Source organism: Plecotus auritus (genome assembly GCF_963455305.1).
Source record: "Plecotus auritus genome assembly, chromosome: 10".
NCBI classification, from domain to species: domain Eukaryota; kingdom Metazoa; phylum Chordata; class Mammalia; order Chiroptera; family Vespertilionidae; genus Plecotus; species Plecotus auritus.
The window spans coordinates 60,109,890-60,126,423 of record NC_137785.1 but is presented as its reverse complement, the minus strand read 5'-3'; the positions used below and the strand labels follow the sequence as shown (position 1 = coordinate 60,126,423).

Here is a 16,534-nt window from a genome sequence, read left to right as displayed (position 1 = left end):
GGGCCAGCACCCTGTGCCCCTCCCCCACCATCTCAGAAGCACTCCCGCGGTGAGAGAACCAGGGCTCTGCCTGCTTCCTCTCTCCCTCTTGGTAAACAGCTCTCTGGCCTCTCACCCTGACCACAGCAGCCCCTGGCGGCCACACGGGAGCGCGCAGCCCCAAATGGCTCCCAGAGGACGGACGGGCTGGGGTGAAACTTTTCGGTCTGGCTCCAGGCGGCACCACGGCCTGAGCCCTCCCGCCCGGCCCCTGCTCACCCGCACGGACCTGGTGGTTATTTCTCGGGGGCGGAGGTCAGCCTCCTGCTTTTTCAGTGCACACAGATGTGCTCATGTGGGGTGGGGGCATCCTGGGGGGGTGATGGGAGAGGAGAGGGCGTGAGTCTCAACAGATTGCCATGGTCACTGGTCCCGTGACACGAGACCGGCTCTGATTGATTTTGTCCAGAAGAGTCAGCTGTCAGAGGGAGGGGCGAGCAGCCAGGCCTCACCCAGGGGCACCCCATCTGCTCCTCCTCCCGAGCAGCCGCCCGGGCGAGGAAGGCCCGGGTGGGGAAGGTCCGGGTGGGGAAGGCCCGGGTGGGGAAGGCCCGGGCGGGGAAGGCCCGGGCGGTGAAGGTCCGGGCGGGGAAGGCCAGGGCGGTGAAGGCCCGGGCGGGGAAGGCCGGGGGGAGGAAGGCCCGGTCGGGGAAGGCCAGGGGGAGGAAGGCCCGGGCGGTGAAGGTCCGGGCGGGGAAGGCCAGGGCGGGGAAGGCCAGGGCGGTGAAGGTCCGGGCGGGGAAGGCCAGGGGGAGGAAGGCCCGGGCGGTGAAGGTCCGGGCGGGGAAGGCCAGGGCGGGGAAGGCCAGGGCGGGGAAGGTCCGGGTGGGAAAGGTCCGGGGGAGGAAGGTCTGGGGGAGGAAGGTCCGGGGGAGGAAGGTCCGGGGGAGGAAGGTCCGGGGGAGGAAGGTCCGGGTGGGGAAGGCCCGGGGGAGGAAGGCCCAGGTGAGGAAGGTCCGGGGGAGGAAGGCCCGGGTGGGGAAGGCCCGGGGGAGGAAGGCAGCGAGGCCCTTGGGAAGGCCCTCTCGGGGGTGGGGCCGCTCTCCTGCCCAGCACCCATGGGTAACAGCGTCGCAGCTCTTCCTGGAGATGGAGAAGACCTCAGTGCAGACGCTTACTGGTCGCAGGGCCCATGGAGTCGAGGGCCGGCCCCGGGGGCTTTCCCTTGAAGGGGCCTGAGCAGTTCCTCCTCCAGTCAGCGCCCACGGGGGGCCCCCTCCTGGCCCGGTGGGGCTGAGTGGGGTGAATGGATCCATGGTGCCTGCTGCATGCGGACCCTGTGGTGCTGCTTTCACCACCACCAGCTCCCTGGGCCCACGGAAAAAGGCAGCCCTTGGAGGCTCCGGGAGGGGCTGGGCCTGGGCTGGGCTGAGTCCCGTCCGTCTGCAGGGGGCCTGGCAGAAGGTGGATGCATTCAGCAGACTGAAGTGGAGCCGCGTGATGGTTAACACCCCCCAGTGGAGCCCGCAGAGGGGCCTTAGAGCAAAGCTGAAGAACAGGAGGGAACAGCCAGCCCTGACACTTCCCGCTCTCAGTTCTGACAGCGTCTTCGGGGCCTTCCCCGGGACGGGCTACAGAGACTCAGAGGATGCTCACCGCAAAGCAGCAGCCCGGGGCCTGTGTCTGGGAGGAAAGTGTGAATGGGTCGGGAGGGGCGGGAGAGCCTCTTAAGCATGCGTGCCAGGCCGCTTGAAGGGTGCTGGGGACAGGCCGGGAGCCCAGGGGTGACCCAGGCCAAGAGCAGGGGGGAGGGAGGCCTTCCAAGAACCTGAGCTCCTCCCCTCGTGGCTCCTCCCAAGGACCCTCTTTCCCGGAAGCTCCCCTGCGGAGTGCCCTCTCGCCTTCCAGGCCACGCCCCTCCTCTCATCTGTCCTCCTGCAGCCGCCGGCCCCTGTGAGCCATTCTCATAGAGCATCTCCTCTCCTGTGCCCTTCCTCCTCCTGTCTGTCACCCCAGCCAGCCCCCCAAGCGCTGATGCTCCCCCTGGTTCGGCAGTAACCCCCCTCCCCGTCCTCACACCAGCCCAGCACCTGCTTCCCTTCACCCAGTCATTCCACACACATTCATGAAGCGCCTGCCATCTGCCAGGCGTCTCCCAGCACCGGGGGTGCCACATGCGCTGTACTGGGCCTGCACCCCTGCTCTCAGGGACCGCGATTCTGGTGCAGAGGTCGGCACGGGACCAGCTAGTACATGCTTCCGGCTCTGCAGCCAGGTGGTCTCTGCAGCAGCTGCTCAGCTCTGTGGCTATGGCTCACACGGAGCCGCAGGCCATGATGCATCGACATGGGGAGGTGGCTGTGTGCCAATAAAACTTTATTTACAAAACCGGATTGTGGGAGGGAGAGTTGTGGCCTGTGGGCCGGCGTAGTGGATCCTCAGCCCCTCCAGTCTTCCTTCTCTTCTCTCTGTTCCTCCTTGGGCCACAGTGACGATCTCAGGGAGGAGCCCAGCCCACTGCTGACCCCTTTTCTCTTTCCATACTTCCCCTGGCAGCCTCGCCCACCTGCGTGAGTCTCTGTGGTCACTCTGTCTCTGTGCTGGGCCCTCGCTTTGGCCCTGGGCCCACCCTACCTGCTCCTACTGGACAGCTCTGCTGCGATGCCACCACAGGCCCCGTTCTGAGCCCAGCACGGCCGGGACTTCAGGCCCTGGGCTCGCGCAGGAAAGAATTCGAGAACGAGTCCGAGTGAGAGCAAAAGCAAGTCTTACTACTTAGGTAGAGAAAAATAGGGCAGCGTGGGTGAGGGGGTGAGCCCGGGATAGCTGCCGCCGCTGCCCACTGCTCTCCTGGTGGCGAATCTCACGGGGCACCGCCGGGAAAGAATTGGAAGGAGCCGTCCGAGTGGCTGTGTGCAAACTTGGCGAGTGAACTGCGTGGCCATCGGTCAGTTCTTGGGTGTTTCCTAGGGTGGGTTGCTTCTGAACTTCGTGGTGCCAAGTTCTGACTCCGCCCTCTGGTTGAGAGGGGTCTTGTTCCCATGTGGCCCGTTCCAGAAGTGTCACGGCGTTGGCCCCGCGACCCCCCCTTCTACTGGTAGCATTTCATTGTAAGGATGGTATAATGGGCTGTGGGATGTTTTCCGGTCCGTTTCCCCTCCATCTCGGGCTGAGCTGGTGTTAGCCAGTCCTTGTTGGCTTCTGCACCCACAGCAGGGGTTTCCCTGCCACAAACCCCTGCCCTCCGGTCATGCGTGGAGGCGGGGCTCCGGTGAGAGGACCTAGCGGCTTACCGGCCTGTGATGTCTGCTCCTACTTCCCCCTGCACTTGTCAGGTGCTTCCCCAGCTGCTCTCCGTCCGGCCTCATGCCATGCAGACACGCCAGGCGCGGAAACACGTGTCCTTTAGACATGCAAGTGCAGCAGGCTCAGCTCCACCCCTCAGGCACCCCCTCCCTCCGAGCATCCTCTCCCAGGTCCCCTGACACCAAAGCAGCAGCCCCCTCGGAGCTGTTGCTCGGAGCAGGCCCGGGGGAGGCAGTGTGTGCACATTGTCTGTCACCTTCCCAGCCCCGTGCCAGGCCGGTGTCTGAGCCCACCCTACAGGTGGGGAGCACATCCCCAAGCATCAGGCTCCTGTGGTCAGTAGGTGACAGCCACAGGCAACGTCAGGCCCGTGTCCCAAAGCCTCATCCTCCCCACGCTGGCCATCTCCCCGTCTGGTTAATAGCACACCACTCAGGCAGCTGCCGGGCGCAGCAGTCCTATCCCGGGGGTCATGAGGGCCCGCGGACTCCTCTGTCTCCCTCCGTCTCCCCCTGTCTCCCTCCATCTCCCCCTGTCTCCCTCCGTCTGCACAGCTTGATCTCGGTCGAGCCCACTCCAGTGCACACCACGCCTCATCACACCACAGATCCAACCCCCCGGGAACAGAAGTCAGAAACCTCAGCGCCTCGCCACTCACCTGCTCAGAAACCAGCCTCCTGCGTGCCTACAGGGTAAAGGCCAAGCACCAGGCTTCGGTCAAGGCCGTTGTCTTTTCTTAAAAACCGCTTTATTGAGACACGCCTGATGTTCCGAGGACTGCGCGTTTAGTGGATGTGATCCGATGAGTTTGGCACACGCACACCCCCGTGAAACCATCACCACAGCCACATTTCCTGTGCCCCCCTATTTTTCATGGCAAAAAATTCAACAGAAGATCTACTTTCTTAACAAATCTCACCTTTTCCAGTGCACAGTGTAATATGGCATTGTTGGCTCTCGGCGCTGTGCTCCGTCGCTGTAAAGGTCAGGGACCCACAGCGAGGGAGTTCTAGAAATCTCCCACGTAGCAGGCTCCAGGCCATGGTCAGCACAGCCCCTGCCTGGCCTTGCAGCCGGCGCCCCTGCTCACCCCCCCACTCGGTCAGCCCAGCCTGCGTCTCGCCGCCGCTCCTGGGAACCACAATTCCGCCTGCTTCCTTATGGCAATTGAGAGCACTTCAGCGGAATGGCCCGCCCGCTCTCTGAGTTTCTCCTCGGTTTCCTGTCTCCCCACAGAGCACTTGAGCCTTCTCAAGGCCGGTGTCTTCTCAACTCTGTCCCTTCTACGCCCCCCTCAAGTGCTCTCTCTCTCCCTCTCTCCCACCTCCCTCCCTCCCTCTCCCCCTCTCTCCCCCAGTAAGCGCTGCCCTGGAACATCTCTTGCGGTGTTTTATTTCATCATTCACATGCGTCGTGACTTAGCTGCACTTTATTTCCCTCACTGGGCAGCGAGTGCCTGGAGGCCAGGACTTCCCGTTCAGTCCCCACCGTTTCCAGAACACTCCTCGCGACAGCTCTTCTGGCGTCGGCTGCACATCAGAGTCTCTGGTGGAGCTTCTTCAAAGCACACGAGTGCCGGGAGCCACGGGAAGTGGATGTGAGGGAAGCAGAGATTGGACGTAATTGGTTGGGAAGATTACTTTCAACCAGATCTGTGGGTCCCCAAGGGGCGAACCCCGTCTTCTGCTCTGTGAGCCACGGGCAGGCTTCACTCGAAGTCTCCCCAGATGAGCCTCCCGGAGCCTTGGAAAATGCTTGGCTGACTTTTGACCGATGGATCGGGGTCCGGATGTGGGCCCCGGGTTCCCGGCCAGCAGCTCCAGGGCTACGTGGGCACGGCAGCAACAGCCTGACCGCGCCCGCAGGCTCCGTGAACCCCGTCCAGGCCGAGGGGTGGGGGGCTGATGGTGCTGGTGACCAGGGGGCCATCGGGGCCGGAAACAGGCGTGCTCGCCGCGCGGGGCAGAATTCAGGTCAGCGCAGCTCGATCTTGGCAGACTCTGTCCTTCCCTGAGAGGCCCCTCGTGGCTTCCCAGCCGCTGAGACAGGGCTTGGCAGGGCGAGGGGCGGAGTGCCTCTCTGGGAATGACCCAGTTCCTCGGCGTCCCGGGCCGCGCTGCAGGAAAGGCGCAGTCACGGTGCCGTTCTGGGGAGCTGTGGGCACAATGACTCTTTCCTTAATGAGGCCCGGCTCCCAGGGGGCCGTGGGGACGCGGCCTTGGAGTCCCTGGCCTGAAACGTTGGCAGAAACGAGGTTTGTGCTGGTGGTGGTCAGCGGTGGAGACTTCCGCTAATGAGGCTGGCGTCCCGGCCCCGCCCCTCTGGAGCGATGAGCTTGGCTGGTTCCAAGCGGAGCCCCCAGTCTCCCCAGCACCTGGCAGCTGCCCCCGGAGCTGCGTGTGGATGTGAGAGTGCGGGTGGCTCGGCCCTGCTGGGCTGGGACCCCTCTGTCTCCGTGACGCGGCCCCCGGTCACAGCCCAGCTCCAGGACCCGGGCCATTTCTGCCATTTACGCAGCCTTGACAGAGGAATGACCCTGGTTAGAAGGCAGGTCCTTCTTCCTTAGTCCAGCTTCCACTCACAGCCCAGGCCGGCAGTGGAGGGCTGAGGAGACCAGGACAGGGCCGAGGGCCATGCTTTCGTGTGGGCCGAGTGTCAGGATCGGTGGAAGGGACGTGTGGGCCGAGTGGGGATCAGTGGGAGGGACGTGTGGGCCGAGTGTCAGGATCAGTGGAAGGAACGTGTGGGCCGAGTGGGGATCAGTGGGAGGGACGTGTGGGCCGAGTGTCAGGATCGGTGGAAGGGACGTGTGGGCCGAGTGGGGATCAGTGGGAGGGACGTGTGGGCCGAGTGTCAGGATCGGTGGAAGGGACGTGTGGGCCGAGTGGGGATCAGTGGGAGGGACGTGTGGGCCGAGTGGGGATCGGTGGAAGGGACGTGTGGGCCGAGTGGGGATCGGTGGGAGGGACGTGTGGGCCGAGTGGGGATCGGTGGGAGGGACGTGTGGGCCGAGTGGGGATCGGTGGAAGGGACGTGTGGGCCGAGTGGGGCTCGGTAGAAGGGACGTGTGGGCCGATGGGGATCGGTGGAAGGGACGTGTGGGCCGAGTGGGGCTCGGTGGAAGGGACGTGTGGGCCGAGTGTCAGGATCGGTGGAAGGAACGTGTGGGCCGAGTGTCAGGATCGGTGGAAGGAACGTGTGGGCCGAGTGTCAAGATTGGTGGAAGGAACGTGTGGGCCAAGTGGGGATCAGTGGAAGGGACATATGGGCCGAGTGGGGATCGGCGGAAGGGACATGTGGGCCGAGTGTCAGGATCGGTGGAAGGGACATGTGGGCCGAGTGGGGATCGGCGGAAGGGACATGTGGGCCGAGTGGGGATTGGTGGAAGGGACATGTGGGCCGAGTGGGGATCGGTGGAAGGGACGTGTGGGCCAAGTGGGGATCGGTGGAAGGGACGTGTGGGCCGAGTGGGGATCGGTGGAAGGGACGTGTGGGCCGATGGGGATCGGTGGAAGGGACGTGTGGGCCGAGTGGGGATCGGTGGAAGGGACGTGTGGGCCGAGTGGGGATCGGTGGAAGGGACGTGTGGGCCGAGTGGGGATCGGTGGAAGGGACGTGTGGGCCGATGGGGATCAGTGGAAGGGACGTGTGGGCCAAGTGGGGATCGGTGGAAGGGACGTGTGGGCTGAGTGTCGGGATCGATGGAAGGGACGTGGTCAGAGCACAGCCCCTGGAGTCACGACCTGTGTGCAGGTCCCCAACAGCCGACACTTGCCGCTCTCCAGCCCAGTTTCCATAATAATAGTCATAGTGACGACCCTAGAATGAGCTCGCTCAGGTCAGGGGCATCATGGGAACGCTGGCATCGAGGGGCCTCTGGCTTTTGTGTGATCATGAGTTTGACCCAGACCTTGCTCCTCGCAGTCCGGCCTGTTCATCACAGCCCCATCTGGGAGGCGACGGATGATCAGTGTGGGGGACATTGGCTAGGAACGTTCCGCCACCTGCAAATGCTGGGGTGCGGCTCCTCGGGGACAGCCTCTCAGAGCCCCCCTCAACGCCCCCCACTCCCCGTCTGCCAGGAAGTAGGTGACCGGTTCATCTGCCGTCACAGGACCTGCTTCGAACCGCTGTTCTCACACTTGAGGTGCGGCGTGTGGATGAAGCTGCTTCCCAGGGGACTCACAGAGACAGTGATGTGCATCGCAGGCCGGGGGGTGGGGGGCCGGGGAAGGTGCCGCCCTCCATGGAAAACAACTGGGGAGTTTTTTCCAATAACGTGGCTTGAGCAGGATCGATTCCAGAGCAGGAGGCATTCAAGCGGCGCGATGCCTGCTGGGTTAGAAAACAGGTCGTTTTGTAGGGAAATCGGAGGTGACCCCCCCATCAGAGCAGATGTTCCTAACGTAGGTTGAGGAGGCGGCACGGGCGGGGGTGGGGATGAGCCGTTAGCACGGGCCGGACGTCCCGGTGGCAGAGAGGCACCCTGTGAACTTGGGCGTGACGGCGAGGCTGCCTCGTCCTGGGAGCCATGGAATGTTCTCTCTGTCCCTGTGAGGTTCTGCAGCAGGCGCGGGCCTGCCGGCTGAGCCTGCCCACAGATTCCTACCGTCCAGGAAGGAAAACCCCACTTCCCCTCGTTCAGCTGGAGTTCTGGTTCCACTCTGGGCCCAGCCGCATGGCTCAGTGGTTGAGCGTCGACCTATGAGCCAGGAGGTCAGGGTTCGATTCCCAGTCAGGGCTACTGGGTTTGGGGCTCCATCCCCAGTGTGGGGCGGCAGGAGGCAGCCGATCCACGGTTCTCCCTCCTCACTGATGTTTCCCTCTCCCCCTCCCCTGCCTCTCTGAAATCAGTAAGAACGTGTTTTTTAAAAGGACGCCGGAGCAGAGAAGGAGCGGTGCGAGGCGGCAGGACTGTGTCTTTTCTGTGAAGAGCCTTCTGCGGTGCCAGGCACGTTCTCCTGACGAGAAAGGCAAGGCCCGTGACACAGGAGAAGGCCCCCAGTCACCAAGCGTGAGGCACCGTCACCCCACAGCGAGGCCCCACGCCCCGCGTCCCCGATGCCTCACAGAGGGGTGCAGTGCTGACACAGGCCTGAGGACTCGGGGCTAAGGGGAGCAACCCCGTCACGAAAAGGCAGGTGCTCTGGGCGTCCACTTGCAGGAGACAGGGAGTGGAATCGGGGCCCCGGCGCCGGAGGAGGAGGGGGGGTGGGGGCTCAGTGTCCTCCAGGCAGATGAGCTGATGAGCAAGGTCTGGAGGTGGTGGCGGGCATGGCGACCCTGTGAGCGCATTCACTGCCGGGCTGTACCTCGAAGATGGTTAACGTGGGAGTTACATGTTAACATCATGTTAACATCGTGAACAGATTCTGAAGGACATGGGAGACAGGTAGGTTCCCCGCGTCAGCACTGTGCAGCCTTTGAAAGGCCTCTTTGATGGTACTCTGCCAGGTGAAGGAGGACCGGGGCCCCAGAGGCGCCTGGCGCTAAGGGGAAGGCCAGCCTGGCCCGCTGTGTTTTGTGCTAAAAGCATAGAAACGACCTTGGTCCCCCCCACCCCCCCCGCGGCCCCCCTAGAGGGGACGTTTTCAGCAGGCGCAGAGACGTGCGGGTCATGGAGCAGGCCGGCCCGCTCCGTGGAAATGGGCGTGCACGTGCGGTGTTGGTGCCGGAGTTAGCCCGGAGGGAAAGGGATTTCTTTGATCAGTGCATCTGACCCCCAGCGGCCTCCTGTCCTTTTCAGTTCGTCTTCAATCCTGCTCTTCTGGCCAGCGTGATTCTAACTCTTAGCAAAGAACATTTTACATTTTAACCAACAATCCTGGGCCAATTTCAGGTCTGTTCCCTCGAGGAGCGAGAATGGAACCAGCAAGTTCTTTCTGAGGCCTCCTGACCGCAGGCTGCAGGGAGGGGGCCGGGGGAGGGAGGGATTCCCCTGTGCTGTGCACCATTGGGGAACCCTTGCTCCCCGGGAACTAGTGCCCCCTTGGGCCTTTGATCCTAAGGAGACAGTGCCCGTCCGACCTTAGGTTGTTTTTATCCCGATGTCACCGTGATTAGCCGCCCCGACTCCCGGGCTCCTGGGAACGTGTCTTCACGGCCTCCGTCAGCAAACCGCGCGGTGTGAGCAAGGGCGGGTTACGGCGGAGCCCGTGGAGAGAGCAGCCAGGGTGTGGGAGGCAGCGGTGCGGACGCGGGGACCGGCAGTGAAAGGATTGCAAGGCGGCATTTCGGGGTGGGTTAATTTCCTACTGCGTTTTAATGACCAGCAGAGAAGATAGAAAAATGTCATTTATAGAGAAACTCAGCATCTTGTTTTCCTGGTTATTATCATGGATCAAATGGCACATGCAATATGATTTTTTTAAAGGTTTTTTGCTAACCACTGTAATCAGTCTTTCATGCTACAGACGCGCGCGGCTACTGCGCCTCTCGCATTTAAGATACGTGTAGATAGAAGTCAGACGGGGAGAAACTCAGCTCTTTTCCCTTCTGACAACAAGGCAGGAAACCTTTATAAACTCCCTCCTAGGAATTTGCCCGTTCTGTTTACTTTGACCAGTTTTTAACTGAAAGTGGCTATTTTTTCAGGCACGGAGGTGGTATTGATGAGGACAGTGAGGGACCCTTAGAGGTTCAGGATATGAGGGGCATTTGTGAACCCACTACCTTCCTCTGCCTCTGTTCACCGCACAACCAGCCCAGGCTGCCCAGTGAGGTCAGGAGGCATGGCCCGGGCGAAGCAGGGAAGCCACCTCGGCGCAGCTCAGCCTGGGTCGGGGTGGGAGGGCCGTGGGCCAGGGCTGCCTGCGGGGATGAGGGCCCTCCTCCCGCAGGCTCATCCCAGTCCTCCTCCTCCTCCTAGTCCGCTGGGCCCTTTACGCTCGGACTTTGTTCTCTGCTGCGAGTAGCATTGCGAACGCAGAACCTGGCTTCTCAGCGAGGACTTCGGGCTTGTCGAACTCGACCACCTGGAAGTCAGGGAAGGAGAGCTGCAGCTGTCAGAGAAGATCCTCCCCCCCCACACCCCTCTGCCCAAACCACTGAAGCCGGGGGATGCCAACAGCTGCCGTACCTTCCCGTTTTCCATGACCAGGACGAGGTCGCAGTTGAGGACCGTGTTGAGGCGGTGGGCGATGGTCAGCACTGTGCAGCCTTTGAAGGCCTCTTTGATGGTACTCTGCACAAGGCTGTCAGTCTTGGAGTCCATGGAGGCAGTGGCTTCATCAAGGAGAATGATCTGTTGGGAAAGAAAGGTGGTAAAAGTCACAGTAAGCCAAAGCTGTACCTAGAGGCAAATTCATAGTCTTAGCTCTATTGATTGATAACGGCTCGTTTTATTGCACTGGCCAGTGATTAATTGATTTAGAAGGGCTGAAAAGTAATGCACTATGTATCCACCTCAAAAGGTTAGAAAAAGAATGGCAAAAACAAAAGTCACATTACACCACCTTCTTCTTCAGAGGGACCGGCTGGGGAACAGGATTGTGTAGTCTTTACTCCTCTTTGTGAGTGGTTTATTCTAATCCTGCAAACTGGCAGGAAGAAGCAGCCAGGACCTTCTCCCACGCTAACAGCAAGTCAGCGTGCAGCAGAACAACAGCACTTACATGAGCTTCCTGCTCTTGCACATTCACACACATCCAGAGGCTTAACACACACAAACGGAAAGAAACCGGGCCCTTGCCTGTCCAGCCTCCGGACGCAGCCCACGCTCCTTGGCCCGTGGCCACCTCCTGGCATCCTTCTCACCTCCACTCCGTTGTCAGATCTCCTTCTCCTCCCACCTCGTATAAAGACCGGGGCCACCCAGGGAATCCGGGAGACTCTCGCGTCTCAAAAACCCCCGACTAGTGGACTAGGCAGCGCCCCTTTCCCAGGTGAGGTAACACAGTTCCAGGTCCCAGGGGTCAGGGCGTGGGCCTCTTGGGGGGCCCGGGGGCCATTATTCTGCCTCCCACAGGGCCACTCCGCCTGACCCTGGCTGGTCACTCAGCCTCCCCGGGCTCTGCTTGTTTCCTCGCTTGGCAGTCAGCACGGAGGGGCTGGCCCCTCCTGCCCTTGGCGCATCTGGGGAGCACACCCAAGGCTCCACTTCGCCCAGGGCTCAGAGGTGAGAGACGACAGCACCACACCCCTCCTTCAGCCCCGCGGCAGGGCTGTCCCTGCGCAAAACGAGCACGCGTCTTGCCATCCTCAGGCCTCACGTCCTTGACTGTCCCAGGCCCCGTGTATCAGCCCCGGACCATCGGGGACAAAGGGAAGACGCTGAGAGGGAGCTTTCTCAGACCCAGACAGCATGGAAGACAGAGAATCCCAGAGCTGGGCTCCCCGGGGAGCGACCGCCCGACCGACCGACCGACCGACCGGGAGAGGCAGGTGCCAGTGTGGACATGCTGCTATTACTCAGTTTTCCCCTCTCTCAACTTTGTTTTAAGAAAAGGGGGTCGGTTTTCAAAGGGCTCGATGGCTCTCTCTTTGCTGAAGGACAAAGGCGGGCTCTCCCCCGGGGGGGAGGGCGCGGCGGGAAGTGCGTCCGGCCCGGACCCGTCCTCCTGCTGCCCCCTTACTTTCGAGTTGCGGAGCAGCGCCCGGGCCATGCAGAGCAGCTGCCGCTCCCCGACGGAGAAGTTCTCTCCGTTCTCGGTGACTTCTGCCTGCAGCTGGTCCGGGAGTCTCATTATCTGGAAAACACAGAGGAGGCCCCATTTGCGCTGAAGATGTATGAAAAGCGTCCTGTGTCGTCTGTATGGATTGCCCCCGCCTCCCGCACTCCTCAGCGGCTTTATTTTACTGCGGGAAAGAAAGTGGAAAACAACCGTCGCTTCAGCACTGCAAGCGGGCTCCAGGGGAGGACGGGGAGTAGGCGGACATTGATCATTTAGAATCGCAGCGTGATTTCACCGCATCGACGCCGCGCCTGAAGAATACCGATGAGGCCCGGTGGGCCAGAGGAGCGCAGACAAGTGTTAACTCCTTCCAGGGCTTCTGTTTCCACGGACGGACAGAAACCTGGACGTCCCGTGGGCTGCACAGGAGGCCACACCCCCCGTGGGCGGAGCCAGCCCCAGGGCAGGCCACACCAGCCTCCTGCCTGCGGCCCCCGGAGATGCCACACCCTCTCCACCCAGGCTTATTGCTTCCCAAGGCAGGTGAGGCTGCCGGCCCAGCCGCGGCTCTAAGTCAGGTGGACCTGGGTTCGAGGCTCCATTGTGCCACTCGCCAGCCTGCACCTGACCTCCCCGAGGCTTCATTTCTGCACCCCTAGAGGAGGAGGCGCGCCAGCCCGCGGGCGGCAGCCAGGCCCACGTGCTGTGACACAGGTGGAGGTCTTGGCTGACTCCTGGCCTCTGGAGACCTCATCTTACCTGTTGTTGCTTTTAATCGTTAACAGTCGACAAGGCTTGTGTCCCTCACATATGTGGGGCCAACACATAAGCCGGGCCACACGCTGGCCCAGTGCTTGTCACATGGCAACCCGGGCCAGGTGCCGGGGGCATGGGTGAACCAGACTCCCCGGGACACCCCGAGCCCTACCGTGTCTCGCATGAACGTCCGCTCCAGCACCTGCCAGAGCATCTCGTCCGTGTGGCTCTCGAAGGGGTCCAGGTTGAACCTGCGTGAGGAACGGAGCGGCCGCTGATGCTGAGAGGCCTGGGGAGCAGGCTCCACAGCGCGTGGGGGAGCAGGAGGCTGTCGGGGCCCAGCCGCTCCGGGGCAGGGCTCACTCAGCCCAAGGCGATGGCCCATCCAACACCAACCTCGGGCCAAGAGACCCGGGACCCACAGAGCCCATCAGGGGCGTGTGAGAGCGGCCGGCCCCAGCCCGAGTGAGACTTGACCTCCTGCAGACTCCTGGCAGACAGGAAGGGGAGGAGCAACGTGAGGGCCATTGTATCCATTGCCTGCAGTCCCGGCCGCCAGAGGCGGGCGGCTTGTTGATGGGGGAGAGATGTGCAGGGAATGGGTTTCCATACAACGCCAAGTGCGGCCGCTGCGCTCAGCGGGCGAGGCGTCCCTCAGGAGAGGGTCGGCGCTCACAGGACCGAGAGAGGCCGGCTGAGCCTGCACCCGGGCCGTAACCCGGAGAAGCTGCCACCTGCTGTGCGTGTGCGGGAGCCTCGTTCTGACGCAGTTCCCGAGGGATAAGGGCTTGTTGGATTGCACTGGCCGGGGACTCCTCAGAGGGGCCGTTGCTAACCCCGATAGGATGCCGGGCCGTGAGCCAGGATTCTGTTCACCGCGGGTGAGCGTCCTGCTTGCTAGCGATGGGGTCTGTAAACTACACGTCACGTTCAGGGCCCTGGTTCGCGGCTCCTCCCAGGCCTCCCTGGGGAGCTGCTCCCCTCAGGCAGAGCAGCCCGGCCCGGCCAGCCACGCCGTGGGCGCCTCCCACAGTTCCTTGCGGTCTGACTTCACTCTCCGAAAATAGGGATGCACAGCGATCAAAACAGCTACCTTACTGTACCTACAAACAGCACGGGGTCCTGGGGGATGGCGGTCAGCTTGGTCCTGAGGTCCTCCAGCCCAACCGTGCGGATGTCCACCCCGTCGATGAGGATGGTGCCGCCTGCCGGCTCCACCAGGCGGAACAGGGCCATTCCCAGCGACGACTTGCCTAGGGGCGGGACGGCCGGTCACACGTCGGGTCCCCCTCCCATCGTGTCCCAGTACCTAGTCTGGGGCGTCTTCAGGCAGTGAACGCTCATGAGGGTGTGCGGACAGAAACTGCCCACGCCGCGGGGCCAGCGGTGCCCCGACACGGCTGACCGCCCCGACACGGCTAACCATCCCAACACAGCTAAGCGCCCCAACACGGCTAAGCGCCCCGACACGGCTAACCGCCCCGACACGGCTGACCGCCCCGACACGGCTGACCGCCCCGACACGGCTGACCGCCCCGACATGGCTAACCCGCCCCGACACGGCTAAGTGCCCCGACACGGCTAAGCACCCCGACACGGCTAACTGCCCCGACACGGCTAACCATCCCAACACAGCTAAGCGCCCCGACACGGCTAAGCGCCCCGACACGGCTAACCGCCCCGACACGGCTAACCGCCCCGACACGGCTGACCGCCCCGACACGGCTAACTGCCCCGACATGGCTAAGCGCCCTGACACGGCTAAGCGCCCTGACACTGCTAACCTGCCCCGACACGGCTAAGCGCCCCGACATGGCTAAGCACCCCGACACGGCTAACCTGCCCGTCACGGCTAACCACCCCAACACGGCTAACTGCCCCGACACAGCTAAGCGCCCCAACACTGCTAACCCGCCCCGACACGGCTGACCACCCCGACACGGCTGACCACCCTGACACGGCTAAGCGCCCCGACACAGCTAACTGCCCCGACACAGCTAAGCGCCCCAACACTGCTAACCTGCCCTGACACGGCTAACCACCCCGACACGGCTGACCACCCTGACACGGCTAAGCGCCCCTGCCGCAGTGGCTGTGCGCACGGCTCATCCTCTGGGTCTCATTTCTCCAGAATGGTCCTCATGTAATTAATTCAAAAACTGGTGTGTGTTTGCTTCCAACGTCACACACCCATTCAACCTGAAACCGTAATTTACAGCAGAGAGATCGGAGGGGGAAGCACGGCCCGTCTGCGGCCCGGAACGCCGCCGGAGGTGCTGCGTGTCTGGCGGCCCCAGAGGCCGTGCAGAGACGACCGGGACGCAGCGGTGGAGCCTGTCCTCACCAGAGCCTGTTCTTCCCACGATGCCCACCGTCTGCCCGCTCTGGATGTGCAGGCTCAGCCCGTCGAGGACGAGGGGTGTGCCGTCCCGGTATCTCATCCGGTAGTCTCTGAACGTGATCTCCCCGCGGCTGGGCCAGTCCCGGGGACAGGGCGCCGCTGGGAGCGGCTGGGCGCTTTCAGGAGCACAGGCCTGCAGGGCAGAGTGACGTGATGGGTTAATACACACCTTCGCTTCTCCATTCGTTCTTTCATTCGTCCGCACGGTTCCAGGTACCAGAGTTCATGGCCAACTCGGTCAGTAAGGACCCGGCACTCCTGAAGCTCACGTGCTCGTGGGAAGGAGGCGATGGGGAAGAAAGGACGGGCGCGAAGACAACACGGCAGAGGCGTGTAATAGAGTGCAGGGTGCCGGTGCCGATGTAGAGGGAGGAGGGTGACCGGACGGGGAGGAGGCCTGAGACCAGGGGGGCTGAGGAGGGGCCGCCACGTGGGGATTTGAGAGGGTCTCCAGGGCACAGCCCCTGAGGCCAGAACAAACTGGGGCGCGGGAGGCAGAGAAAGAACCGAAGTGGCTGAAGCTTGGCGAGTAGAGATGGACGACGACAGGGGACAGCTCGGCGGGGGGGCCCTGTGGGCCGGGGCACGTGTCCGCAGCGCGCCCTCGCGGCCTGGAAGCTGTGTAACCCAGGGGCCGGGCCCCGCCTGGAGGCCTGCGGCGTCTCCCCGACACGGCCCCGCGTCTGCGAGTCATCACGGGGTGGGAGAGGACGTGGCAGGAGCACAGTGTCGGTTCAGAGGCCTTTGGAGCCCGTAAGGACGGTTACGTTTCCAAAGAGCCAGGAAATGCCAAGTGTAATTAGGGACAGCGCGACCCGCCCCCGAAGGTAAGAAGTTCCCATTGGGGGTGAGAAACAGGGCTCCCAAGTGCCCCCTGGGGTGGCGGGCCAGCCGCGTTCCTGGCCCACGAGCAGCCCCAGTTAGCCCAGGGGATGAGCGAGCGTTTGGAACCCGTGGAAGGTGTAGAATCCTATATAATAAAAGGCTAATATGCAAATAGACCGAACGGCGGAACGACCGGTCGCTGTGATGCGCACTGACCACCAGGGGGCAAACGCTCAACGCAGGAGCCGTCACTCGGACATCCCCTGAGGGCTCCCAGACTGCCAGAGGGCACAGGCTGGGCTGAGGGACTCCCCCCCCCCCCCCCGCCCCCAGTGCACCGGGCCTCTAGTTAACAATAAAAGTATTTGAGAGAAGCAACAGTGTCACAGTAATATTTTTAGTTTAAGGAATCTGAACATTTGGTGTTTTAAGGTTTCATAATATTAGTAACATCTGGAGTTGTGACTCTAACTTAAAAACCATAATGGAATAACTTACTTAAACACGATTTTAAGTTTATATATAATGCGGCATTGGGATTGTTAGGCAACGTCAAAGCTGTGAGTGAGTTACCTAAATCTACATTTATTAGCTGCGTGTAACCTCGGGTGGGGGGGGGTGTTTGTTAAATCAGATAATCGGGGTACTTAAAAAG

General features: G+C 62.3%; 1 protein-coding gene across 1 annotated transcript; it reads right to left on the bottom strand.

The window, feature by feature from the left end:
* Window positions 1-311: 311 nt before the first annotated feature.
* On the bottom strand, window positions 312-15,094 carry LOC308236028 (ATP-binding cassette sub-family C member 12-like; the record flags this gene model as incomplete). Its single annotated transcript, XM_080645236.1, has 8 exons — window positions 312-350; window positions 492-1,122; window positions 10,171-10,259; window positions 10,364-10,528; window positions 11,859-11,972; window positions 12,826-12,904; window positions 13,747-13,906; window positions 14,998-15,094. The coding sequence occupies 8 exons, from the start codon at window positions 15,092-15,094 to the stop codon at window positions 312-314; spliced, it is 1,374 nt and encodes a 457-aa protein (XP_080501362.1).
* Between the last annotated feature and the right edge of the window lie 1,440 nt (window positions 15,095-16,534).